General features: G+C 38.9%; 1 protein-coding gene across 6 annotated transcripts in view; it reads left to right on the top strand.

Annotated features, from left to right (window-relative positions):
- Window positions 1–27,564, top strand: part of LOC105469915 (STAG1 cohesin complex component) — a 404,557-nt gene that overhangs the window by 151,410 nt on the left and 225,583 nt on the right. The window contains exon 1 of one of the 6 annotated variants that reach the window (XM_071090956.1): window positions 9,452–9,572. The exons of 4 other annotated variants lie outside the window; for them this stretch is intronic. In XM_071090956.1, coding sequence (XP_070947057.1) covers window positions 9,459–9,572 — 114 coding nt within the window. In that variant the 5' untranslated portion in view covers window positions 9,452–9,458. Of the gene's footprint in view, window positions 1–9,451; window positions 9,573–25,515; window positions 27,529–27,564 lie in introns of those variants that run through there. One more of the 6 variants, XM_011721506.2, reaches the window with a different exon arrangement.

Below are 27,564 nucleotides of genomic sequence, written 5' to 3'. Positions count from 1 at the left end.
GGTAATATCAAGAAGAGTTGAATGACTGACTATCCCGTTTTCATTCAGTCAGTAAATATTTAATGAGTGTTTACACTCACTGTGGAAACCACTTTTTTCCTTCTTTTCTTTACTGAGAATGTAACATTAAAGAAAACCAATTCAATTCTTAGATATAACCTCTGTATACAATTTTTTTTACATGTTTATAAAAGGCATATATAGGAATGAATTTTTTTTCATTGCTTTGTTTATACTAAAAAAAAATCCCAAATTTCTATAATAAACAGGATAATTGATAAACTGTGGCATATTTAAACTCTGAAAAAAAATTCCTATTTTTTTTTAAGACACAGTCTTGCTCTGTTGCGCAGACTGGGGTGCCAGTGACATGGTCCCAACTCACTGCAACCTCTGCCTCCCAGGTTCAAGTGATTCTTGTGCCTCAGCCTCCTAAGTAGCTGGGATTACAGGTGTGCGCCAGTATGCCTGGCTAAATTTTTTGTGTTTTCAGTAGAGACAAGGTTTCCCAATGTTGGCCAAGCTGGTCTCGAACTCCTGACCTCAAGCAGTCCGCCTGCCTTGGCCTCCCAAAGTGTGCTGGGATTACAGATGTGAGCCCCCATGCCTGGCCTGAAATTCTTCACTGTATTTAAAATGAGTAAACTAGAGTTCTAGGTACCAGTACAAATAAACTTTTAAAATGGATTTTAAGGGTTCAATGCAAATTGCAGAATGATGCATTAGCACATGATGCTACAGTACTTATAAAGTGTGAACATACACTCAAGGTTATTTAACATCATGTTTTTTATATTGATTACTTTCTGAAAAAATAGGAGAAAAAGGATAGGACCACAAAGGTTTGTATGATACACAGGTATATATCTCAGAGATTTTGTGGGTTTGGTTCCAGTGAGTCATACAAACTTTTTGGCTTCCTAGTACATATAAAAGTTATATTTACCCTATGGTGTATTGTATGTGCAATATCATTATGTCTGAAAAAAACCAATGTATGTACCTTAATTAAGAATACTATTTAAAAATGCTAACGAACATCTGAACCTTCAGTGAATCATAATCTTTTTGCTAGTGGAAAGTCTTCCTTTCATGAAAGATTTCTCTGTAGTATGCAATGCTGTTTGATAGCGTTTTACCACAGTAGAACTATTTTCAAAATTGGAGGAAGTCCTCTCAAACCCTGTCACTGCTTTATCATATAAATTTATGTAATATTCAGAATCCTTTGTTGCCATTTCAACAGTGTTCACAGCATCTTCACAAGGAGTAGGAGTTTGGTAGGCAGTAGCAGAAGACGTTTCTTAATTTAGAAACAGGAAATGCAAAGATAAAATCTATTACCGACCATAGAGGACATAAGATGCCCTTGTAAAAATAGAGCTGAGAGAAACTACATTCTGAGCATTGAATGTTTTGACTTTTTGTAAAATTGATGGTATTTTAGAAAGTAAATGACTTGTTTGTATTTTCATTTTTAGAAATGCCTTTCTGGGAGCAATTTAGATGATGATTTGGTGGGCAAGTAAGGCTGGAATCAGACTAATCAAAGGCTTTTTTTTTTTTTTTAAATATAAACACTGACCATTAGGGAACTAAAGAAAGTTCAAATTGATTGATTGATTGATTGAGACGGAGTCTTGCTCTGTTGCCCAGGCTGGAGTGCAGTGGCGTGATCTGGGATCACTGCAAGCTCCGCCTCCCAGATTCACGCCATTCTCCTGCCTCAGCCTCCCGAGCAGCTGGGACTACAGGTGCCCGCCACCATGCCCAGCTAATTTTTTTTTGTATTTTCAGTAGAGACAGGGTTTCATTGTGTTAGCCAGGATGGTCTCGATCTCTTGACCTCGTGATCCGCCCGCCTCCGTCTCCCGAAGTAGAGCGTTCAAATTTATAGAAGGTCAGTGAGAATGGAGAGGAAGTGATAGATTCTGCAAATATTAAGGCTCTGGAATGATTATGAAAAATGAGAAAGAGGAAGAAATCTAAGGTGGTCCCCAGTTGTTTGACTTGGTAATGTTGACTGAAAGAAAATTTGTGTGACTATAGGTATTGGAGGATGGCTATGAGAGTAGTTTGTACATTCTGACTTTTAGATCTGTGACATTAAATACATGTTGAATTTTGGAACTTTCAAGCTATGTATTTAGTCTAAGTGATACTTTTTACTTTAGTAGTTATGAGTTAATAAGAGCTTAAGTGAATTTCTGTAATCCATTGGCATTTTCATTTTGTGCATCTATATATCAACTATAAAAGTTGGACTATAGGACCGGGTATGATGGCTCAGTCCTGTAACCCCAGTACTTTGGGAAGCTGAGTCAGGCAGATCTCTTGAGCCGGGAGTTGGAGACCAGCCTGGGCAACATGGCAAAACCCCATTTCAACCAAAATACAAAAATTAGCCAGGTATGGTGGCATGTGCCTGTAGTCCCAGCTACTCAGGAGGCTGCGGTGGGAGAATCACCTGAGCCTGGGAAGTCAAGGCTGCAGTGAGCTGTGATTGTGCCACTGCACTCCAGCCTGGGCAACGGGAGTGAGATTCTGTCTCAAAAAAAGAAGTTGGACTGTCATTTATTCATTCAACAAAAATTCCAAGCTAATTGGGTTAGGCGCAGGGCTACAATATTAATTAAACTCACCTGACCCTTATCTTCATGGACTTTCTAGTCTTAGAAGAAGAAATAGTTTATACCAATCAAATTATCTATTAATATACAATTATAAACTGTTGATTGACACTAAGCAAACTTTCTTTGGTCTTAGTGTAGTGATAACAGCTTATGTGAATAAGGAACTGTTGTTAGCCTATAAATTAAGTATACTTAGTGAGGCAATTTGGTCTTCTGTTTGCTTTTGACAACTGACTTTGAAGGTGAAACTAATTTTGTCCATTTAAATATGATTGGGCAAGAGGTAGGTGTCTTAGAGATTGTGATCAGACATTCTCTGTCCCTTAGAGTTAGTAAGCTTTGTTCTAGTGTCAAAAAAAAGTATGGACTTTTATAGTGACATTGTTTTCTTCCAACTTCCGAATTATAGATGGGTTATACATGCCAAATCGCTTTGTATCATCAAACAGAGAGGAATTCTCCCCCAGTAGGTAGCTGGGCTTGAGTTTTACTCTATGACTATACCAAGGAAAGAGGAAAGCAGCTTTGGGTTTATTTAAATTCCACCTGTTAACTCCTAAGTTGTAGAACTGACAGTTATATAGTAACTGTAATAGGGCTTGTATGCATTTCTGAGCTATTAATAGAATGGATAAAAGTGTTTTAATAATCTTCTAACGTTCATTGAGAAGCTTGAAAGTTTCAAGAAGTATTAAAATGGCCAAAGAATGTATAAGGATTGTAATTATAAACAAATGATACTGATACATTAGATGAGAGGACACATGTACTGTTGATTGAAATGAAACTTTATGACAAAGATGGGGAGAACACATTGAAAGACAGAAATACTGTAATGAAGTTAAAGAGTAAAATTTTGTTGAACTAAGCAAATGTAAGTACTTGAATAGAATTAATTAATACTTGAGTGTATAATACAAGAAATGTGTTAATAGCTGTGACTGTTACAGTGCAAAATATTGGGTATAGAATTTAAAATCATATAATATTCTAAGCATTTAGAGTTTTTGCCTGAAGATAAAATAGGAAAACTGAAAATAACTGTTGTTTAACCAAGATAGATGTTTATTTCTCTCGTATGTAAAAGATCATAGATACGTGGTCTTTTCCATGGGGAGTGGTGGATTGTGAAATAATTGAAATTCTTAATATTTTAATAATCATTAAAGTATATTTTATTGTAATTTTAGCAGTATACCTTTTGATGTTTGTCAAAATTGGATTTTCCATTTTAAAAAGGAAGAAGCTGCTAAGGCAGCCCAATGGGAGGCAGCTGACTCTAGGTCTTTATTCCAGGCCCCCGCTGGATATCCTCCTGTGCTGTTTTCATTCCTCTTGCCTGGTCCTGGTAGGTAATCTGGGCCTGACGCTTCTTACCTAGTGGTGAAGGCCAGATATATCGCACCTAATGCGTACCATGAACAAGTTAATGTGCTACGTGTTGGGGTGAGGTGAGGTGAGGAGCAGGGTGGGTCCCAGGCTGGTCCCAGGCACTGGGCTTTTGAAAGGAACTGTTCCAGTTTATATCCCTTATTTCTGAAAGAACATGCGTGAGTGACCAGAGCATGGTGCACTTTAGTGAACATACCTTTTTGGATGTTAATTGCCTGCCTGACCCCAGCTGTGGCAGAAAGGATATTTAAAGGCCCACTAGTGCAGCCAGATATCATTGTGTTGGTAGGTGAACCTAGTGAGCATCCACAATTTGGAAAAGGAAGACCTGAGCCAATGATAACAACACTCTTGTCACAAATTATTATTGCCAAGTTGTCTGTGCCTGTGAACTCAGACAAAGAAGCTGAGCTGCCAGTGACTCTTTTGTGACTGCCATTGGCTCCATTCTAAGTACATGGTGGTTGTGCATTACAAGCAGTGCATCATCTATATCAAGTTGTAGCAGAAAACCTTTCAGAAGACTGTCTGCAGTGGACATTGCTGGGCCCTGCCTATTTTGAGGGGAGGGCTAAGGATAAATTACTCTTAGGCCTGTGGCAGCCCCAGAATGCAGTTGTATAAAGAGTCCTTCTGCTGGTAATCTCTATGTGGATTAGAAATTGCCACCTACTTATACCCACCATGAAATATTTGGCAGTTAACCTTAGCGTTGCCATTGTAGTGGTCCTGGTGGCCATTGTTGCTGGCGTTGTAGTTCTCGTGATCACCATCAGGAGAAAGTTGGGGAAATATAAGAAGATAGAGATCAAGGATTGAGGGAGTTGAATATATGGGCAAGTGTATTAGTTTGTTCTCACATGGCTATCAGGAAATACCTGAGACTGGGTAATTTGTAAAGAAAAGAGATTTCATTGACTCAGTTCTGCATGGCTGGGGAGGCCTCAGGAAACTTATAATCATGGTGGAAGGCACCTCTTTATAGGGCGGCAGGAGAGAAAATGAGTGCTAGCAGGGGAAATGCCAGATGCTTATAAAACCATCAGATCTCATGAGAACTCACTGTCATGAGAACAGTATAGGGGATACCGCCCCCATGATTCAGTTACCTCCCACCGGGTCTGTCCCATGACACATGGGGATTATGGGAATTACAATTCAAAATGAGATTTGGATAGAGACAGAGCCAAACTATATCAGCAAGTATGAGTCTGTAGTAGGGAAGATATAAAGGAAGGGTTCATGATCAATTCAGATTGAAACTTAATTCTTGGTCCAAGGCAGATACTTCCTCCATCATCAGCCCCAACTTACCTTCCTCCCTTTCCTTCCATTCTTCAGTTTGATGGTTTTGACGCAGGACTACCTCTCTTTCTGACTTCATGTCCCAACTTTTCTTGAAGTGCTGTTTCTAATATTATTTCTTCCTTTTGGTCCAGGGTCAAGAAATATGACTCTTGAATTCAGCAAAGGTAGATGTAAGAGGTCTCCATTGAATGATGTCTTTGATAGTATGTAAAGAAAAAGGTTAAGATGATACCCCAGGGTCATTTCAAAGTGATAGAATACCTTTTAAAGGTTTAATGAGTTTACGTGAGGAACAGTGCTTTTATTTCTTGCATTTAATTTTTTAAATTAACTCTCTCTGGTTCCAAATGGAAAGATTTGGCATCTTCATCCTGAATTCTACTTTATAGTTACCTTGTTGAAAAGAAAATTTTGGCTTTATTTGAACTTGCACAGTAGCCATATTTCTTGTCTGTTTTACCACCAATGCATGTGCTTTGCTTCTCACTTAACAGATTTTTGTTTTTTTCAAATAAAGATGGGGTATCAGTGTTGTCCAGGCTGACCTCGAACTTCTGGGCCCAAGTGATCCTCCCCTGCCTGAGCCTCCTGAGTAGCTGGGACTACAGGTGCATATTGCCACGACGCCTAGCCGAGGGAATCTTATTTTTTTTTGCTTAAACATTTTTTTCTATCTTCTTCTTCTTCTTCTTCTTTTTTTTGGAAAAAAGACTCTGTCCACAAACTGCCAGTGTTTATTCTGCAGGTCACTCATTAAAGCTATTAGTAATATTTTATTACGTAAAAATGTTTGCACGTATTTTGTCTTTGATAATTTTGCAGCAACTTTCTTAATATAACAAGTCTAATGAAATAAAATATGGGGAAAGCATAAAGTGAAAGATTGAATTTCAATCAGATTATGCAAAAAACAAAACAAAACATCCAACCAAAACCAATACAGCTTTTTCGGGGGGTCCTGGTGAGAGGTTGTGCATCATCAGATAAAATAAATGGAACTTCACAGATAACTAATTGGATAGATGAAATATTTACATCCATCAGTGAACTATTAAACCAGGGCACATGTTTTAGAACTGATTAATTAATTTGATCCTCAGAAATTTTCAGATTTTATAACCCATGGTATTTTCCACAATTGTATTTTTATAAAGCTATCATCATTGAACCTGTTTAGAGATTCAGCTGAATTACCTTTATACCCATTCATTTTTATACTCTACAGTTACAGCTCATCATCTTGTGCATGTCTTAGACCGATATTTGGAACTGGTCCAGGATATTTTACAGTAAGTCCTGGTCATATGAGTAACATTTAGGTTATTTGAGCATAAAAGCAAAGTGCTAAATATAAACTGCATTTCTCCCAGTCTTTTAGTTTTTAGTCATGAAGTGTTTGAATTGTCTTCTGTTTCTCAGAGATAATATGCATTTCTATTTTATTTATTTAGAGATGAAGTCTCACTCTGTTGCCCAGGCTGGAGTGCAATGGCACGATCTTGGCTCACTGCAACCTCCACCTCCTGGATTCAAGTGATTCTGCTGCCTGGTCTATTTTTTGTTTTTTGTTTTTTTGGTTTTTTGAGATAGAGTCTCGCTCTGTCACCCAGGCTGGAGTGTGATGGCACGATCTCCTCTCACTGCAACCTCTGCCTCTGGGTTCAAGTGATTCTCCTGCCTCAGCCTCCCAAGTAGCTGCGATTACAGGCACATGCCACCACACCTGGCTAATTTTTTTTTTTTTTAAGTAGAGACAGGGTTTCACCATGTTGGTTAGGCTGGTCTCGAACTCCTGACCTCAAGTCATCTGCCTGCCTCGGCCTCCCAAACTGCTGGGATTACAGGCATGTGCCACCACATCCGGCCTTGACTGGCTTTTTAAAAATAAAATAGGCCAGGAGCAGTGGCTCACACCTGTAATCCCAACACTTTGGGAGGCCGAGACGGGCGTATCACCTGAGGTTAAGAGTTCCAGACCAGTTTGACCAATGTGGTGAAACCCCATGTCTATTAAAAATACAAGGCTGGGCGTGGTGGCTCATACCTCTAATCCCAACACTTTGGGAGACCGAGGCCGGTAGATCACAGGGTCAAGAGTTTGAGACCAGCATGGCCAACATAGTGAAACCCATTCTCTACTAAAAATACAAAAGTTAGCTGGGTGTGGTGGCATGTGCCTGTCGTCCAAGCTACTTGGGAGGCTGAGGCAGGAGAATCGCTTGAACCTGGAAACGGAGGTTGCAGTGAGCTGAGATTGTGCCATTGCATTCCAGCCTGGGTGCCAGAGCGAAACTCCCTCAAAAAACCAACCAACCAACCAAACAAAAAACAGAAAATAGGCTGGTCAGCAGAATCACTTGAACCCAGGAGGCAGAGTTTGTGGTGAATGGAGATCGTGCCACTGCACTCCAGCCTGGGCAACAGAGGGAGACCCCCCAAAAAAAAAAAAAGGCCAGGTGCGGTGGCTCACGCTTGTAATCCCAGCACTTTGGGACACCAAGGTGGATGGATCACTTGAGGCCAGGAGTTCAAGACCAACCTAGCCAACATAGTGAAACCTTGTTTCTACTAAAAATACAAAAATTAGCCAGCATGGTGGCATGCATCAGTAATCCCTGCTACTCGGAAGGCTGAGGCAGGAGGATCGCCTGAATCCAGGAGGCAGAAGTTGCAGTGAGCCGAGATTGAACCAACCATTGCACTACAGCCTGAGCAACAAGAGCAAAACTCCATCTCCAAAACAAAAACAAAAACAAAAAACCAGAAACAAAAAACCAGTCAAATATAGCAGTGGTGGGTGGCAGGTTGTATACCAACTTTAATGACACTAATGTTAATAAGTTCTGATAGCCCACTACCATCAGACCAGCGATGTGTATATTTGTATATATCTACTGATTGATTACCCTCCCCGGTAGATAATGAACAAGTGAAGAGCGAATACATGTTTTGCTATTTGTTGAGCAATGCATTAAGAATGTTTTTATGAGGAGAAGATGTTAACATAAAAAGTATTTGACAAATTTCTAAATTTTCCTTGGACTTGATTAATCTTTACTCTTACTTTGACCTAATATTGTGTTAAGTGTAGGCTAATTTTTTTTGAGACAAACTTTTGCTCTTGTCGCCCAGGCTGGAGTGCAATGGTGTGATCTCGGCTCACTGCAACCTCCACCCCTGGGTTCAAGCTGTTCTCCTGCCTCAGCCTCACAAGTAGCAGGGATTACAGGGGCCTGCCTGGCTAATTTTTGTGTTTTTAGTAGAGACGGAGTTTCACCACATTGGCCAGGCTGGTCTCTAACTCCTGACCTCAGATGATCTGCCACCTTGGCCTCCCAGATTGCTGGGATTACAGGCGTGAGCCACTGTTCCTGGCCTGGCTAATTTTTCTTTTTAAGCAGTTTAGTTCTGTTTTCTCTTTATTTTCCTAGAATGAAAAGTAATACATAGAATATACAGAATGTTTTGGGTCACAAGCTATAAATTGCTTTTTTTTTTTTTTTTTGAGGTGTTGTTTCATTCTTGTTACCCCGCTAGAGTGCAAATGGTATGATCTCAGCTCCCTGCAACCTCCACCTTCCAGGTTCAAGCGATTTTCCTGCCTCAGCCTCCCTAGTGGCTGGGATTACAGATGCCCACCACCATGCCTGGCTAATTTTTGTATTTTTAGTAGAGACAGTGTTTCACCATGGTGGCCAGGCTAGTCTCATACTCCTGACCTCAGATGATCCACCTGCCTCGGCCTCCCAAAGTGTTGGAATTACAGGTGTGAGCCATCACGCCCGGCCTCAAATTGCTTTTTTCGTTTCATAGCTGTTTGAAAATCCTCAGATGATAGATTAATATTTACTTAAGAGTGCGTTTTTTTTAATTTGTAACATAATTAGAAAGTCTCCGAAATTAACTTTGGATATTTTAACCTGTCTTAAATGAGTCTAGCAGCTTCATGTATAGTTCACATGCTGTTAAAAGGTGTACTTTAAATCAGTAGCTTATCATGATAGACAATTTCTCATTTATGTAACCATCCAATACCAGAGTTAGTGGTAGCTATCTTTTCTTCATAGGATGATTCAGGAATCTAAGCCCCTCCATTTTCTGGCTCTTCTTACCCCTAGAGCCTTCATGTTGTTTGCATTCACTTGGTTGGAAGGGGAGAAAGAGAAGCAGTGTCTACTTCTTAGAAGCCTTTGGCCCCTCTATTTACATTCCATTGATGGGAACTTACCACATACTCAGGTGAGCTAAGTAATATATTTCATGGCTGGATGCTTGCTTCCCCATCCATGTTAGTGCATACAGATTAGTCACACTGCAATTATTTTTAGGTAATTCAAAGGCATGCAGTAAATATTTTGCTTTTGTTTAATTTCTCCAAAACACAGTAGATTATAAAAGCTGCTGATTAGTGGTAAGATAAGAGCATTCACTGCCTTCAAGTTACTTAGAGCTAGAGCCTTGAAGGAAGTTAGAAACTTTAAATAGGAATTTTCTTAGCCTCTGTTCAGTTACATCCAAAAGTACCTACTGTTACTCATGAGCTTAGCCTTTAGCAAATATATTGATGTTATTATTTTTCTGTACTTGCTGACTTCAAACGTGTGGTTTTAAATTAACATGGGTGTTTTAGATAATACTAAGTATCTTCATGATTCCTCCTAAATCATTTTCCACAGGCTTTATCCCTATATATATAGAATTTTATACAGATTATCTAGGACAGATCAAGTAAGTAAAGAGATGACTGTAGTGTTTGTGATTATGATAGTCGTGTGTGTGTATGTGTACACACACATAAAGGATTATACATTTACTGGTTTTATTTAAGTGATGTTTAGGAAAAATGGACTTGATGTATTTAATACTTCATTTATATTATTGTTTATAGATGTTTAAATAGATGAAATATGGTGCTTTCTACTAATTGAATTTTCAAAGAGGGAACCTAACTTACTTTAATGCTTCTAGCCAAATTATCCTGCATGTACCCTCAGTAAGAATTGAAATACAGAAAACATTGCGTGAATAAAGCTATATCCAACTATAAATGAGATTTCTTAAAAATTCTTTCTCGGCCGGGCGCGGTGGCTCAAGCCTGTAATCCCAGCACTTTGGGAGGCCGAGACGGGCGGATCACGAGGTCAGGAGATCGAGAGCATCCTGGCTAATATGGTGAAACCCCGTCTCTACTAAAAATACAAAAAACTAGCCGGGCGAGGTGGTGGGCGCCTGTAGTCCCAGCTACTCGGGAGGCTGAGGCAGGAGAATGGCGTAAACCCGGGAGGCGGAGCTTGCAGTGAGCTGAGATCCGGCCACTGCACTCCAGCCTGGGCGACAAAGCGAGACTCCGTCTCAAAAAAAAAAAAAAAATTCTTTCTCAGTAGATTTGGGTTGAATATGCTTGTGCAGTTTCTCATTGTACACTAATTTGAATCATGTATGAAGCAAAATCCTTGCAAAAAGCTAATTTACAATTTGTTTCCAAACTACTAAAGAAAACTGAGTGTATGTTGATAGAATTTCTCACTATTTGCTAGGTTTTAGTATTAGCTTTTGAGATAGGAAGACAAAAGAGATTTGTTTCCTTCCAGTGAGGACCTTTGATCTCAGTACAGGAATTCTTAATCTGGAGTCAGTGCTAGAATTCTTGGAGGACATGAACATAGAAAAAGTGGTAAAAAAGAAAAAATTTGAATTGATTAATTTTATTTTTATTTTTAAATTTTTATTTATTTATTTATTTATTTATTTATTTTTGAGTCTCACTCTGTCACCCAGGCTGGAGTGCAGTGGTGCCATCTCAGCTCACAGCATTCGAGTAATTCTCCTGTCTCAACCTCCTTAGTGACTGGGATTACAGGCCACCATGCCCAGATAATTTTTGTGTGTTTTGTTTGTTTGTTTTGAGATGGAGTCTTGCTCTGTTGCCCAGGCTGTAGTGCAGTGGTGTGATCTCGGCTCACTGCAACCTCTGCCTTCCTGGTTCCAGCAATTCTCCTGCCTCAGCTTCCCCAGTTGCTGGGATTACAGGTGCACACCACCACACCTGGCTCATTTTTGTATTTTTAGCAGTCACAGGATTTTACCATGTTGGCCAGGCTGGTCTCAAACTCCTGACCTCAGGTGAGCTGCCCATCTTGGCCTCCCAAATTGCTGGGATTATAGGTGTGAGCCACTGCTCCCTGCCTGGAATTGATTTAAAAGACATAAGTGAGAAAACTGATCTAGGACAGGTAAAATAATTGTTAAAGGCATTGAAGATGAAATTTGTAGCTGTTCCAGTTTATATAATTATTTGATATTTCTCCTAAGGCTCTGTAACCCAGATAGTAGTCTAAATTTACTGTTCAGCAAAAAGAACAAGAATGTGAGTTATGATTGGTTCCAGGAATTTCTTTCAGTACTTGTAGTTCATTGAGTGTCCTGAGTTACTTGAAACAAGACAGAGTATAATCTGGCATGTATAGTCTTAGAAAATGTTTATAGATGTCATGCCATTTGCAGCATTAATAGGCTAGGATATGAATGTCTCCTAACTGGATACAGAGAGGACCTGAGAAAACATACTTAAAGTTAAAAGCCTCATGTCCCATATTAAAACTTCATCCTTCACCTGTCACTCAGAGGCTTGAATTGGTATGTTCCTTGCTAGCTTCTCCTCAGACCTACAGAAGTAGGAATTGTGGATTGAAAGATATTGGATGTATCTTCAATAAGAATATCAAAATGCCTCAGCATTATGGCTTGAATTAGGATAGAGAACACTGTGAACCAAGAAACAAAGCTTCAGTGACTGAGCTGGAAGGAGGGGTGACTTACGAGGCTGATTTATCACAAGGTGGAGGAGTGGTGGTAGGAATCCTGGCAAGGGTCCTTAAGGCTGATCAGTTTTCTGAATGCTGATAGAAACAGGATGGCTTGCATGTGACAGTTAGTAGCTAGGAGACAGCAGTTATCATAAAGTACCTAAAAAGGAAGTACTGGAATATTCCAAGGTTACTGGGAGAACAGCCCAGTTTCAGATAAGGGCCAAGGAGGTTTTGTGAACTGGTTGAATGTATAGAGGAATTTTACTGTGTGAACTACTAGTTTATTGTTTTCAGTCCAGATATTTTTAGTGGAAATAGTCTTGAAGGAAGATCAGTGGAAGAATAAAACAGGAGAAAGAAACCAAGAGCGGTATGATATATTAGAGTACCAGGACAGGACAGTGTTGTGCTTTTAACGATTGTTGGTGATACAGATTACATGGTCATTTAAAAAGTTTTATTGGCTTAGGTGTTTAGAATACATTGGCTTTAAAATTGAACAATTGTATAGGCTCTCCAGCAGTTTTTTTTTTTTTTTTTTTTTTTTTTTTTTTTTTTGCTTTTGAGTGACAGGTAGCTGACCCCCCGTTATTCTACAGGTGAAAATATTATGAGAAAACAAATATAGAAAGTTGTCATTATTTAGCTGGGATGGTCTTGGGCAAGTCACTAAACATCTTCCTTCCCCTAGTTTCCTTGTAATTGATTTTCTAATTAGGCTTTTTTTCCCCCCCGTTGAGACTGTGTCTCACTCTGTTGCTGAGGCTGTAGTGCCATGGCACGATCTTGGCTCACTGCAGCCTTTGCTTCCTGGGTTCAAGCAATTGTTGTGCCTCAGCCTCCCAGGTAGCTGGGATCACAGGTGTGCACCACCACACCCGGCTAATTTTTGTGTTTTTAGTAGAGACAGGGTTTCACCACGTTGGCCAGGCTGGTCTCGAACTCCTGACCTCGGGTGATCCACCCACCTCGGCCTCCCAGAGTGCTGGGATTACAGGCATGAGCCACCATGCCTGGTCTGGAATTGCTAATTTATATGATCCAAATTTAAAGCCTGGCATTATACCATTAGCAACTAGCAAAGGAGTTTTTCTTTCCTTTTTCCGTTATCAGCTCTTGCTAATGGGTCTCTGAGAAACAGGTGGTTAATGTTAACTGTAATTTTAAAAGCATCTGTTACATGTGAGACAAACTCCCTCAGCTCTCCTTAAAACTGTGGTGAGCCTCTTTCAGTTGTGTTTAATATATGAACTTCCCTCATTGTAGGTATTGGCTATGTACCTTTGATACATTTGTATTTCTTTGTTAACCCCCCACCCCCACCTCTTCAACCTCCACACAAAAACCAAAGCAGGATTAAATGTTTTCCTGTATCAGGAACTATGCTAAGCACTTTTTGTAGCCACTTAGCACCTTCCACTGTAAAATGTGCATAGTCAGCACTTAGTGATTTACTAAGATGATGTAACAAATTATTTCCTTTTAGATGTATGATTTTTAAAATAACGTTTATTACTTTTTGATTTAACTCATACATACTCTTGTTAGAAATTTAGAAGAAAACTCTAAAAGGAAGAGAAGAAGATATCACACATAGTAATAATTTTTAAGATTTTGGTTCCTGGTGTTTTATTTGGTGTTTGGCCTAGGCTCATGTTAAAGTTATATTTGTTTTATAAGAGTGGAATGATTTTTTCCACTGTTGGTATTCCTTGAATATATGTGAATTTTTAATACATGGTATTCTGTAATTTCCATTTTTTTGTTTCCATTTTGATTGTGTTATAATTTTTCATTATCCTAAGTAGAAGTAAACATTTAGAAAATCTTAATGACCATGTAATTTTGTATGCGATTCATTTAACTAGGGCTGCTGGGTCCAAAATGTTAATATTTTTAAGATTTTGTATAAATATTACCAAATAGCTCTCCCTACCAGCATTGTAAATACTTATTTTGCAAACGTCTGGCAACACTGAGGGTCATCATTTAAATATATTATTTGTTATTTGAAAGATTAAAATGGTCTATTTGCGTTTCTTTGATAAAAAGACAGGTAATATTTTTTTAATGAAATATTTATCTGTGTTTCCTTTAAAAATCTTTTAAAAATAACTTATGTATGTAATGTAGCAGCAAAATATTAGGGATTGTTTTTGAACTTGCTGAATGATTGAGTAGAACCTACATGTCAGTGGCCAAGAAAATTCTGAAAATGAAGAGTAATGAAGGACTTGCTCTACTGATTTGTAGATTGTATCATAAAACTTCAGAAAATAGTAATGTAAATTAACATGGCTCAACAGCTGGCATCACTTGAGCAGAAATAGACCTAAGTGTAACAATAATGTAACTAATGTTAAAAATTATGTTCTTGTCTGGGCTTGGTGGCACACACTTACAATCCCAACACTTTGGGAGGCTGAGGCAGGAGGATTGCTTGAGCCCAGGAGTTCACTAGCTTGGACAACATAATGAGACCTCACCTTTACAAAAAAATTTTTTTTGTTCTCCTGATACTTTCTCTTGTAATTGTGACTGACAGTTGATTAACAACTTGAAGAAAAACAGAAAAGCACAAGATTTTTACCTCATACCGTATACCAAAACAGAATCTAGATGTAGTAAATAATAAAGTAATAATTAAATAAGAAAAAAATTGGCGAAAAACTGTTAGATTTAAGAATTATACAAGAATAAATGCAAACTCAAAGCAAATGATTTGTTTGCCTACTTTGTATATTTAGCCTTTTACCATATAATAGCCACCTTTTTAGTGTTTAATGCTTCTAATCTTAAATACTAACTTGATGTTAATATTGTCACCAGTTTTTCTGTTTTTTTGTTTACCTAGTATTTATTGATTCATATCTTTATTTTCTTCCTTATTTTTATCTAAGTAACACATGTACATGACTTAAATGAGCCAGACGTGGTGGCTCATGCCTGTAATCCCAGCACTTTGGGAGGCCAAGGCAGGCATATCACGAGGCCAAGAGATCAAGACCATTCTGGCCAACATGGTGAAACCTCATCTCTACTAAAAATACAAAAAATTAGCTGTGCGTGGTGGTGCACGCCTGTAGTCCCAGCTACTTGGGAGGCTGAGACAGGAGGATTGCTTGAACATGGGAGGTGGAGGTTGCAGTGAGCCGAGATCGCACCACTACACTCCAGCCTGGCAACAGAGTGAGACTCCGTCTCAATTAAAAAAAAAAAAAAAAAATACAAATGGTATTGTGACCAAAATAGCAATCCCCTGATCCCCTGTTCTGTCCTCTCCACCTCCAACCTGGTCCTCTAAGGAATGTTTTCATTTATTTTAGCTTTTTTCTTCTCTGGCGTTTACATAATTATTTGCTGATATTTTATACACACTGACAGCATTGTGCTAATTGTGTACGATGAACAGGGAGTACATCTAAAGCCTTAGTAAAACATATGCAAAATAGAGTGTAGGAGTTGCCTCTCCAGCCCTCTCAAATTCAGAGGCCTGTGGACATCTCAATAAAGTATCAGAGCAGTCAGTGGTCTGGAACACGTTTTCAGAATGTGATGTTTTGTGGAATAAAATGACGTATTGGAGAATCCCATATAGCAAGTAACTGTGGGCAGCTTCTTGGCCCTGAGGTCTGTCTCTAGCCATTAGCCAGCAGGACGTCAAGGGCTTCAGTTATACAACCACAAGCAAATCAATCTAAGTGAGCTTAGAAATCGCTTTTTCCCAGTTGAGCATCCAGATTAGAATGCAGCACAGTGAGTGCCTTGATTGCAGCCTAATGAGACCCTAAACAGAGGATTCAACTGAGCTGTGTTCAGATTCCTGAATCCACAGAAATTGAGAGATAATAGATAACCAATACAACTACCTTATGGCCCATACAGGAGAACTAGCATAGTGCGAAAGCATTCATACTTAGTTGAGTACGAAGGTATACTTTTGTCCATTTCAGGTAACAACTTGCTTTGAGTGGTTCTTGTTAATTGGAGAAAAAGGAGTAAGTGAGGTCAGTAGCTGCATATCAAGTTTCAGGGGCTGCCACTACAGTTAATGTAACCACCTGATTAAGTTTATGATAGTCCGTAGTCATTCTTTAAGATCTCTCTAACTTCAGCATAGGCCAAACTCTAGTGAGTAAAATGAAGATGTAATAGATTTTGCCACCCCCGCTTCTTTCAAGTCTTTGATTAAACTGTGCAATTCCCCAGGGATGTAGTGTTTACTTCTAGTTTATTAGTAGGGAGAGGAAGTTCCACGAACTTCCCTTTAGCCATACTTAACCTTAATGACCTTTATCCTGTAGGTTAGAAAGCTGATATGGGGATTCTGCCAGTTGCCAAGTATGTCTTTTCCAATTACACATTCTGGAAGTGGGGAAATAACCACAGGGTGGGTTACTGGTCGTCCCACTCTTAGACAAACATGAGTTACAACTCCATCATCTGTTACCTGACCACTGTAAGCCCCTGATTTAACTGGTGGAATACAATGGCATTTTGAATCCCCAGGAATTAATGTCAATTCAGAGATAGTGTCTATTAATACATGAAAGGTCTGGATATTTCCTTTTAACAATGCACAGTATCTCTAATTAATGGCTGCAGAGCAGGTCCCTTTGGGAAAGGATTAAAAGATTTATTGTATGTACTTGGAATAGTTGTGCAGGGAGCTGGTTTCCCTTTCACTCAAGGGGCTCTGGGTCTGTGAACTGACCCAGGTCTGGAGACTGCTGAGAGACCATAACTCTCCACCAGTTAGATTTCTGCCTACCAGGCCTAAAGTTTTTCCTTCTACATAAATCAAACACAGTACTCTTGTGGGCTGCCCACCTATTTTGTTCCTAGGGGCACTGGTAATAGTATCTACTGCCCAAGATCTCTGCAGGCCAAGACGTTGTGAATACCAGCGTGTCCCTACTGCCGTTTATAGACAATTTTCTCACTTTGTCTTTGATGATTAAGTGTGGCCACTTGGGCTGTGTTACCTTGGGATCCCATCATCTCCTTAGAAACCTCTTAATGACCACATTCCCCATAGTCATAGCTGACTTAGAAAAAAGAGTAAGCTTACAGAGCTTTAAAAGCATGTAGATGTAGTTACTCCCTTCACTATTGTAGTTTTCATTGCCTCTGGGCCCTCTTGTGGAGCATAGCTGAGGAATGGGGCTGCATGTGTATAGTTCTCACATGGTATGTCTAGTCCAGCATTACTAACTCCCGAAGTCACTGGACTCTGTCAATGCCAGGGAAGCTCTGGTATCTCAGCTGTTAAATCCAGCTTTCAGTGCACCAACCAGATAAGCTATTGTAGTCACTTTCAGCAACATGAACTAATGTATGAAATCTGGAATCTCTAGTAAGCGCACCTGATACCAATTAATTTGACCTGTTAGGGTTTTATATTCCACCTCCTTTGGTAAAATACTTTTAGAATCTACTATCATACATGCGCCTCAGATTTCTGTTGAGTATATAAGCTATTTTCTTCTGGTTATAGTGTGTATTTGTCTTCTTGGAGCATGCTGAGATTTGACCCTAGTCATGGATCTAGTGGCATCAGGGGCTGGTTTGGTAAGTCTTCAGGAGAATGAGCATCCCCCTTCAAGCCATCTGCCCACGTAAAGTTATCAGAGGGCTTTCAAGCTTAAGAAGGCTAGTCTTCTCAAACCTTGGAAAGCAAGCTACTTCCACTGGTATAGGAGGCTCAGAATTACTTGGAGGATGGAGGAGAGGTATTCAAAATTGCTAGTTTGATCTGGGACCAACCAGATTTCTCTGTTCCAAGTTTTAGGATCCCATTCTTTGCCAGTGAAGATTCTTACTTCCAGATGAGAAACTCGGTGAGACTGAATTAAACTGTTATTGCCTCTGACACAATTAGATTTCCTGGCTTGATTTTCAACAAAATCAGCCCCTCACTTATAAGAAATGACACATTCTAGGATTCTTCGTGGAAATTCTCTGGCTTTCTCAGATTATCATTTAAGCTGAGCATTAACTTGAGCTTTTTGTTTTATCTCTGTAAATACTCATGTGTACTTAAAAGGATCTTTCTTAACCCTGCTACCTTTACAGCCATAATTATTGCCATAATTCCCAAATTCATCAGTCATGTAAGCTTTCAAGGCATGTGCTTAAATTGGCACTTTATCACAATCAGCCACCAGTAATAGCTTAATTTTCCCAAGTTACTATATGCCATCGATTACTAGCATCCCATTTCCTTGGCAAGGAGCTAAGCTCTATCTTTAATCCCAAGGATATGACTCAAATTCCCTCGTCTCTTCTTTTCTGATTTATCCCCTGGAACCAGTTTTTTTTTTTTTTTTTTTTTTTTTTTTTTTTTTTTTTTTTTTGATCAATCTGGGTTTAATCAAGAGCCAGATTGTTGATAAAATTTATTACAAGTAATTACTAAGCTATGATAGAGGAGTAACTACAAAAATATAAAGGTAACTCTAGAGGATATCCTAGGGATTAAGGAGATTTCTCAAGAAAAGATAAAGTTGGAAAGGGAGAGGTCCCCTTTCTCGGGTTGGAGTTCAGACCTTGTCTGGTAAGTTGGATTGCTGCCCATTGGAATGTAGAGTAAGTTCACTGTAAGTTCTTGCCTTGGCCAGAACTGGTTAGCAGTTGCTGGGTAGCAGGAAACAACCCTCTGAGTAGTTGTGTTGAATATGGCAGACAGTTTTATAGGGAAAGACAGGGCACTGCTCCCAGTATGAGTCTTGGAACATGCCAGTGTCCATATTGGAAGGGCTGCATCAAGAGAGTAATCACCAGTCCCAGGCTTGGGCACAAGGTCAACAAAAGACTGCATACTCTTGGTGTGAGGCTGACCACTGCTGGATTTTCTTATATATACTCACCAATGATGAACCATGCAGCAAGAGCAAAAAAAGCAAAACTCAACATACCAGAACTAGGAAGAGGAGACCCCTTCCTCTTGCAGTATCCTTTCAGAGCTCTGTACTGATAGAACTTAACATCCTTCTTAATGTAAAGGAGAAATATTTGTATAGTCTCGTCCATTATTCCAGAGCAGATACTGAAGGTTAAATTTGGGGCCAAGAGGCAATACATTGATAATTGATACAGAGGTTTTCCCCTTGTGTCTAGTTTCTTAGCTAATTGCTTAAGAAGTAAGACATTGAAAGCCGATTGGATGCTTGGTGTGTAGGGATAGAGTTGGTCCATTATGTCTGACTTGTTTTATTATTGGTTCTAGTATTTATAAGATTTTTACTTTTTTCTTTGAATTCATGAATTTTACCTAGCTGGGCTTAGATGTGTGTTGTTTTTCCATTCTGGCTACCACTAGATTTAAATCTTTTATTGATTAGGTGGATTTTCCTCTTAAAAATAATGTTTACTTGCCTTTCTTTTCTTTGTTCTTTTTCCTTTTGTTTTTCTTTTGAAATGGGGTCTTGCTCTGTTGCCCAGTCCTGAGTGCAGTGGCACAATCTCAGCTCACCACAACCTCGGCATCCTGGGCTCATCCCGGGCTTAAATGATCCTCCCATATCAGCCTCCCAAGTAGCTGGGACTACAGGTATGCACCACCATGCCTGACTAATTTTTGTGTTTTTTGTTCAAGACCAGCCTAGGCAACGTGGCAAAACCTCATCTGTATTAAAAAATACCCAAAAAACCCCGATAGCCAGGCATGGGTGGTGTGCAATTGTGGTCCCAGCTACTCGGGAAGCTGAGGTGGGGGGATTGCTTGAGCCTAGGAGATCGAGGCTGCCGTGAGTTCTGTTTGCACCGCTGCATTCCAGCCTGGGTGACAGAGTGAGACCCTGTCTCAAAAAAAAAGGGAAGTTTTGCTAAAATTTCTCTAATGAGAACTTCTGCAAGATAAATATAGTAACTATAAAGACAGCCTACAAACTGGAAGAAAATATTAATATAAAAACTTGAAGATAATTGATATTTAAGACATTCCTTTTTGTGCTATGTTTATTTAGAAATCACTGTTACAGTACTAAACTTTTAACCTGGTTGGGTACCAGGTTAAATTGAAAATGTGTACATTTGTTGAAAATAATTTTCTATTTCAAAAGCAGAATAATACAAAGCAGAAAAAACACAAAACATTGGTATCAAGTGAAGTATGAAAAGTATACTTGTCATGGGGCATTATATATTTATTTTTCTAAAAAGTGATATTGAAGTGATACTGAAAGCTGTAATTCTGTTCATAACTAAGGTAAAATGAAAATATGGCTTACCACATGAAGGGCTATATGATTAGATCTCATTGGCCTGAAACTGCAGTTAGTTAATACAGAACTAGTGAAAGAAATAGTATCATGTCTATAGTGTCATTTTTTCTCCACAGCCCCTGAAGAGTTACATTTAAAAACTGTAAAACAATAAAAGCAAAAAAACAGTCTTTGTAGAGCTCTGAAAATCAGTAATGTTTTAGCTTATACCTGAAGATAAAATAACAGTCTAACCTCATGAAGTAATAAAAAAAATTATGTCTAACTACATAGTGTTTATATATGCATTCACAGAAAATGTGTGTGATATTGCTAAAAGCTATGTTGAAAAGGATTACCTAAACATTTATTTTACAGTGATTCTCAGTTTGGAAGCGGGAAGGTCTTTCATTCAAGATTCCGGATTAAGTTCTTGAATTTACAAAGTAATGTAATTTGTATTATCTTTTCCGTCTGCTTGTCTTTCTCCAAAGCAAATGAATCTAGTCTTAAGCAGCAGTATAGAATACTAATTCTCTGTGCCCTTGTCTGCTTACCCGAGGTCCTACCAAATGGCTTACTGAGAAAAGTATACTTACCTAATAGAATTTGAAGAATGTGGACTCTGTACTGTGTAGATATCTAGATTGAATTGATTGATCTTTTAGATTTACCTTATAGGGAGTTTAGGCAGATTTAAAACTCATCTTTAACTACGATATTGACTGCTTTTTTCCATATATTTATATTTCCTCTTTGTAATCTTAATGGTTTTTTATTCTTCTCAATTTAAAAAAATGTTATTTTTAAACTACCTCATATGCCTTCTGGAACAAGACAGAATATTAATTTTTATACTGCCTGCTAGTACAATATAATAAAACATAATTATAGCAAATGTCATCATTTTTGTCATATGAATGTAATCTGTGATTCAGATGCTGCTTGTTGTAGCTTTCTCATTGAGGATCTATGGCTCAGGTCTCGAGGTTTTCTTTGTAGCAAAGTCTTAAACTGTAATGAATTGAGGACATTTAAGCCTATTAGTGTCACAGGTTGAATTTTTCCATACCTTTTCCCATGTTTGTGTGTATGTGTGTGTGTGAGAGAAAAAGAGAGAGATTTATGTACTTAAAAAATAGAATCATACTCATTTCTTTGTGCATTTAATGTCAGAAACAACTTTTTCAATCATTAGTGCTAACATAGATTCAGCTCATTTGTATTACTAGTTACATTTCATTCTACTGTGTGGATATATCATTTAGTGAAATGTTCCTTTATAGACATTTAAATTGTTCAGTGAGGTTTTTTTTAATAGTAAATAGTACTATAATACTCATATCCATGCAAACAAATATTTTCTCTAAGTTGGGGGGGGAGGGCTGCATATAAATATTGGTAGCCAGAGGGGCAGTTTTTGGCAGAGGTGACTTGCTATCTACCAAAAGTTATTTTTCCTTTTTCATAGTGAAGAACGTTCAAGGAGGCTGCTGGCAAACAGAGACTCCATTTCTCTACTTCCATAGCATTCAGATATGGCTAGCTAACAAGTTCTTGCCTGTGAAGTATTTAATATTAGCTGAAATGATATGCACTACTTCCAAACATGACTTACAAAAATTTCCCATGAAATGCTGTCTTATTATTGATATTCATGGTTGACCTTGGAAGCCACTTGTTAAGGATACAAGATCCTCTGTCAACTTAGGTCCCAGAATGACTGTGTGTCTGTAATCAGATTCAGATGTTCTAAAGCTATAGCCTTCTCTTTGGGTCTGTGGCTGCGGTATCAGAAATAGCCTTTCTGTTAATTTTCTGTTGGAATTATATTGCATACTTTTCCTTATCCTCCACATAAAGACAATCCACATCGGAATATTCTGTTTATTAAGGTAGAAGCCACTTTGGTAGGCCAAGGCGGGAGGATTTCTTGAGCCCAGGTGTTCGAGACCAGCCTAGGCAAAATGGTGAAATCCCGTCTCTACCAAAAATACAAAAATTAACCAGGCACAGTCGCGTATGCTTCTGTTCGCAGCTACTTGAGAGGCTGAGGTGGAAGGATAGCTTGAGCATGGGAGATTGAGGCTACAGTGAGCTGTGGTTGTGCCACTGGACCCTAGCCTGGGTGACAGAGTGAGACCCTGTCTCAAAGAAAAAAAAAAACCCACCACCAAAAAGGTAGATTATTAGGTCATTGATTTAAACCCTTCCTTATATAAACTATAACTTAGCTATAAATTATAAATATTTAAAGCTCTAAATTTTCTTGTAAACACTGTTTTAGGTGGATCCTACAGTTTTTGAAATGTTTTTATTCAGTTTTAAAAATTTTCTCATTACCACACATTTGGGGACATTTTATATATATTTTTGTTACTGATTTCTAAATCAGATGGGACAGATTTTTAAATCTGTTATTGCAAGAGAGCTTGCTCTGTATTATTTCAGTGTTTAAAAACTTACGGAGGTTTGATTTATGATTTATTTTGGTGAATATTCTTATGTGTAATTGAAAAGAATGTGTATCCTGTAATTGTTGGTGTTAAGTTTTATGCATTAGTTAGATCACATTTATTAGTAATTTTATCCCTATCTTCTATACACATTTATTTTTTTGTTTGCTGCTTCTATCAGTTACCAAAAGATGTGTGTTAAAAATTTCAGCCATGGCTATGAATTTGCCTCTTTCTTCTTTTAGTTCAGTTTTTGCTTTATGTATTTTGGGACTCCTGTTAATTGGTGTAAAAATTTGATGTTGTTACAACTTCCTAATGAATTTACCATTTTATTATTATAACATATTTCTCTGTTTGGTAGTGTTCTTGTCTTGATTTCTGCTTTGACGTGAATATAACCACAACATGTTTCTTATGGTTCATGTTTGCATGGTGTGTGTGTATGTGTGTATATGTGTGTGTATGTATATAGATATATGTGTATATACACACACACCCATATATATCCTTTTATTGCTACCTGTCTGTGCTCTTATATTAAAAGTGTGTCTCTCGTAAATATTATGTGGTTGGGTCTTTTTTTTTTTTTATTTTTTTGAGACACTTTTGCTCATGTCACCCAGGCTGGAGTGCAGTGGCACGATCTCGGCTCACTGCAACCTCCGCCTCTCGGGTTCAACCAATTCTCCTGCCTCAGCCTCCGGAGTAGCTGGGACTACAGGCGCCCGCCACTACGCCCGGCTAATTTTTTTGTATTTTTAGTAGAGACAGGGTTTCACCATGTTAGCCAGGATGGTCTCCATCTCCTGACCTCGTGATCCGCCCTCCTCGGCCTCCCAAAGTGCTGGGATTACAGGCGTGAGCTACCGCACCCAGCCAGTTGGGTCTTTTTATCCAGCCTGGACAATCTCTCTTTCATGAAGGTGGTTTTGTTTTTATTTTTTGTTTTAGTTTTTAGTCTGAAAATATTTTATTTGCCTTTTTTTGAAAGGTTTTTTTTTTTTTTTGCAAATAAAAAATTCTGGATGGACTTTTTCATCTTTCTTCAGGACATTAAATATATTACTATATTATCCATGGGCTTGCTTTGTTTTTAATGGGAAGTGTGTCATTATTCTATTCCTTGCTTCCCTATATGTAGTCTTCGGTTGCTTGAATTTTTATTTTTTCTTCTTGAAAATGTTCAGCACAATTTGATTATGTGCCACATGTGATTTCTAAAACAAATTCTTAACTTAGTCGTGATCCTCTGTATTATGACAGGCTGCATTATCCAACGACCTATGCCCATACTTGGCAATGTTTCTAACAGTTGCCATTCTCTGCCAACTCAAGAAAGGCTCATACATGGCTCTCTGAAGTTTAATTCTTTTTTTAATTTTAATCCTTTTTCTTGCTCTGTCTCCCAGGCTGGAATGCAGTTGAAGATGACAGTTCATTGCAACCTTAAACTCCTGGACTCAAGTGACCCTCCCACCTCAGACTACTGAGTAGCTGGGATTATAGGCATGTGCTACTGTGCCCAACTAATTATTTTAAAAATGTTTTGTAGAGTCAGGGTATCACTGTGTTGCCTAGGCTGCTCTCAAACTCCTGGCCTCAAGTGATCCTTCCTCACTGGCCGCCAAAGCTCCGAGATTACAAGAGTGAGCCACTGCATCTGGCCTAGAGTTCAGTTCTTTAAATTCATTTGTTTCATACCTCTCTGAGAGCTTATAAAAGGTACAACTTTGTTTACTTCTGGATGAATAACCAATATGTCAGGGTCAGTATCATTTATTATATAAATAATTTTCCTCTCTAAAATTGAAATATCTCCTTTGTCATAGTGGAAGTTATATATATCTGGATCTATTTCTTCTGCATTTATTTTTTCCCTTAATGCAAAGAGCTATTATGTATTTTTATTTTTGTATTTTCTTCTCTTACATTACTTGCTTACTTTTTTTTCCCCCCCTTGAGACAGTCTTGCTCTGTCACCCAGGCTGCAGTGCAGTGGCACGCTCACAGCTCACTGTAGCTTCATCCTCCACCTCCACCTTCTGGGCTCAAGTGATCCTCCCACCTCAACCTCCCAAGTAGCTGGGACCACAGGTGTGCAGCACCACACCTGACTAATTTGTGGATTTTTGGTAGAGGTGGGTTTTGCTACATTGCCCAAGCTGATCTCAAACTCCTGAGCTCAAGCGATCTGCCTGCCTCGGCCTGTGAAAGTGCTGGTTTACAGGAATGGATCACAATGCCTGGCCTTGTTTACTATTTATGATTGTAAATCATAAATCATCTTTCTCTCTCTCTCTCTCTCTCTCTCTCTCTTTCGTCTTCTTCGTTAAGAGATGGGGTCTCACCATTTAGCCAGGCTGGTTTGGAACTCCTGACCTCAAGTATTCCACCCATGTCGGCCTCCCAAAGTCTTGGGATTACAGGCGTTAGCCACTGCGCCCAGCCTTATTGATTCATTTTAGAGACAGGGTTTCACTCTGTCGCCCAGGCTAGAGTGTGGTAGCATGATCATAGTTCACTGTAGCCTCAAACTCCTAGGCTCAAGTAATCGTCCTCCCTCAGCCTCCCAAGTGGCTGGGACTGTGGTCACGTGCCACCATTCCTCACTAATTTTTTTTTTTTTTGAGACAGAGTCTCGCTTTGTTGCCCAGGCTGGAGTGCAGTGGCACGATCTTGGCTCACTGCAAACTCTGCCTCCTGGGTTCACACCATTCTCCTGCCTCTGTCTCCCAAGTAGCTGGGACTACAGGCACCCGCCACTACGCCTGGCTAATTTTTTGTATTGGTAAAGACAGGGTTTCACCGTGTTAGCCAGGATGGTCTCGATCACCTGACCTCGTGATCCACCCACCTCGGTCTCCCAAAGTGCTGGGATTACAGGCGTGAGTCACCGTGCCCAGCCTATTTTTTTGTTTTGTTTTTTGTAGAGATGAGGGTCTGTGTATGTTGCCTGGGCTGGTCTTGAACTCCTGGCCTCAAGTCATCCTCCTACCTTGGCCTCCCAAGTTGTCAGAAATACAGGTGCAAGCCACTGTACCTGGCCCCAAGTTTTTGTTTGTTTTTTGACAGGGTCTCGCCCTATCGCCCACACTGGTGTGCATTGGTGCGATCTTTGCTCACTACAGCCTTGACCTTTCAGGCTCAAGTGATCCTCTGATCTCAGCCTACCAAGTAGCTGGGACTACAGGCCTGCACCACCATTCTAGCTAATTTTTGTAGAGACAGGGTTTCATTATGCTGCCCAGGCTTGTCTCAAACTCCTGTGCTCACGTCATCTGCCTACCTTGGTCTCCCAAAGTGCTGAGATTACAGGTGTGTGCCACCATGCTTGGACTAGAGTTTTAATATTTCTAATGCAGGTTCCTGTGCACCAGTCTTAGAATGTTTTGAGCTCTTCATATGTTACCGGTGAGAGTATAAGTTAGTACAATTACTTTGGGAATTAAAATTCTACTCAGACTGCCTTTACGTTACTGGATCCCTGTAAAAGTGAGGAAGTAACTTCTTCAGTTTTGTGCCACACTTTGTTACCTAGGTTGCAAAGCATTTCTGCTTCAGTCCTGAGTCTAAAAGTTGCTCTTGATCTGCTCTATTCACTTCTAGTTTCACCATCATCCTGAGCTTACAGGACATGACACGTTACTCAGCAGAGGTGAACCTTGCCCAGATACCATGGTATTATTTTCTTCTTGACCCTCTCTTACCACCATAATCTTCTTTCTAGTTTTCTCTTTACTTTAAAAACAAAATCCCCCAGACACTAATGTGATGAGACAGTGAAACAGTATTATGTATAGAAAGTCTTCTCTTTCACTTGGAGCAAGGGAAAGTGGTTCTCCCCAATGGAAGGTCATTAAAGAAGGGATATGCTCAATCACAATGGGCTAAATTGAAAGAACTGACAATACCTAGTCTTGGGTGAGGATGTAGAGCACCTGAAAATCTCACATCTTGCTGGATTTCATACATTGCTGGTGGAAGCGTGATTTATTACAACTTGTTTTGAGAAATTGTTTGGCATATCTACTAAGCCTTGATGTGTGTGTATAATGTGTGTTAACAAATCTGCTCTTGGGTCTGTAATACAGAAAAGAATGTTTATATTCATCAAAATGTGTGTACGTAACAGTTTTATTTGTGATAGCCCTAAACTGCAACTGCAACTGCAACTGAGTAATGTTGAGTACTCATATTCCTCAACAGTAAAATGTGTGATAGATGGTGGTATATTCATACAATGAAATAATATTCAGCAATACAAAAAAGGCATTACTAATACACATAACAATGCTGCTGAATCTTACTGATACAGCTTTGTTTGAAAGAAATAAAAAACAAAAGATGACACCATTTATATGAGTTTCAGTATCATGTCAAACTAATTCATGGTAATATGCGTCACTATAATAATTACCCTTTGTGCTGGGGATGGTTACTGCTTGGAAGGCAACCTAAGGGAGCCTGTTTTAGTTCTGGAAATGTTTTCTATCTTTATCTTGGTTGTGGTTACACAGGTGGGTTTATTTATAAAAATGTAAAATAAAAAGAAATAACAAGATTAATGCATTTTACTGTATGTAAATATACCTTAGTACACAAAATTTTATTTTTTTTAAATTCATATTTTTATACATTTCCTCTGATCCCTACCTCTGCCCAAGAAAATCTCAAAGAATCCTGCCCACTGGAATGCAAACTGGAATTACATTATATTTGCCTTGTAAGTTGGCAAGACTCTCAACCTTTATTGATATAG

Source organism: Macaca nemestrina, chromosome 2 (assembly GCF_043159975.1).
Source record: "Macaca nemestrina isolate mMacNem1 chromosome 2, mMacNem.hap1, whole genome shotgun sequence".
In the NCBI taxonomy this organism is placed as follows: Eukaryota; Metazoa; Chordata; class Mammalia; order Primates; family Cercopithecidae; genus Macaca; species Macaca nemestrina.
The sequence above is the reverse complement of the archived record's forward strand: the minus strand, read 5'-3'. Positions and strand labels throughout refer to the sequence as shown.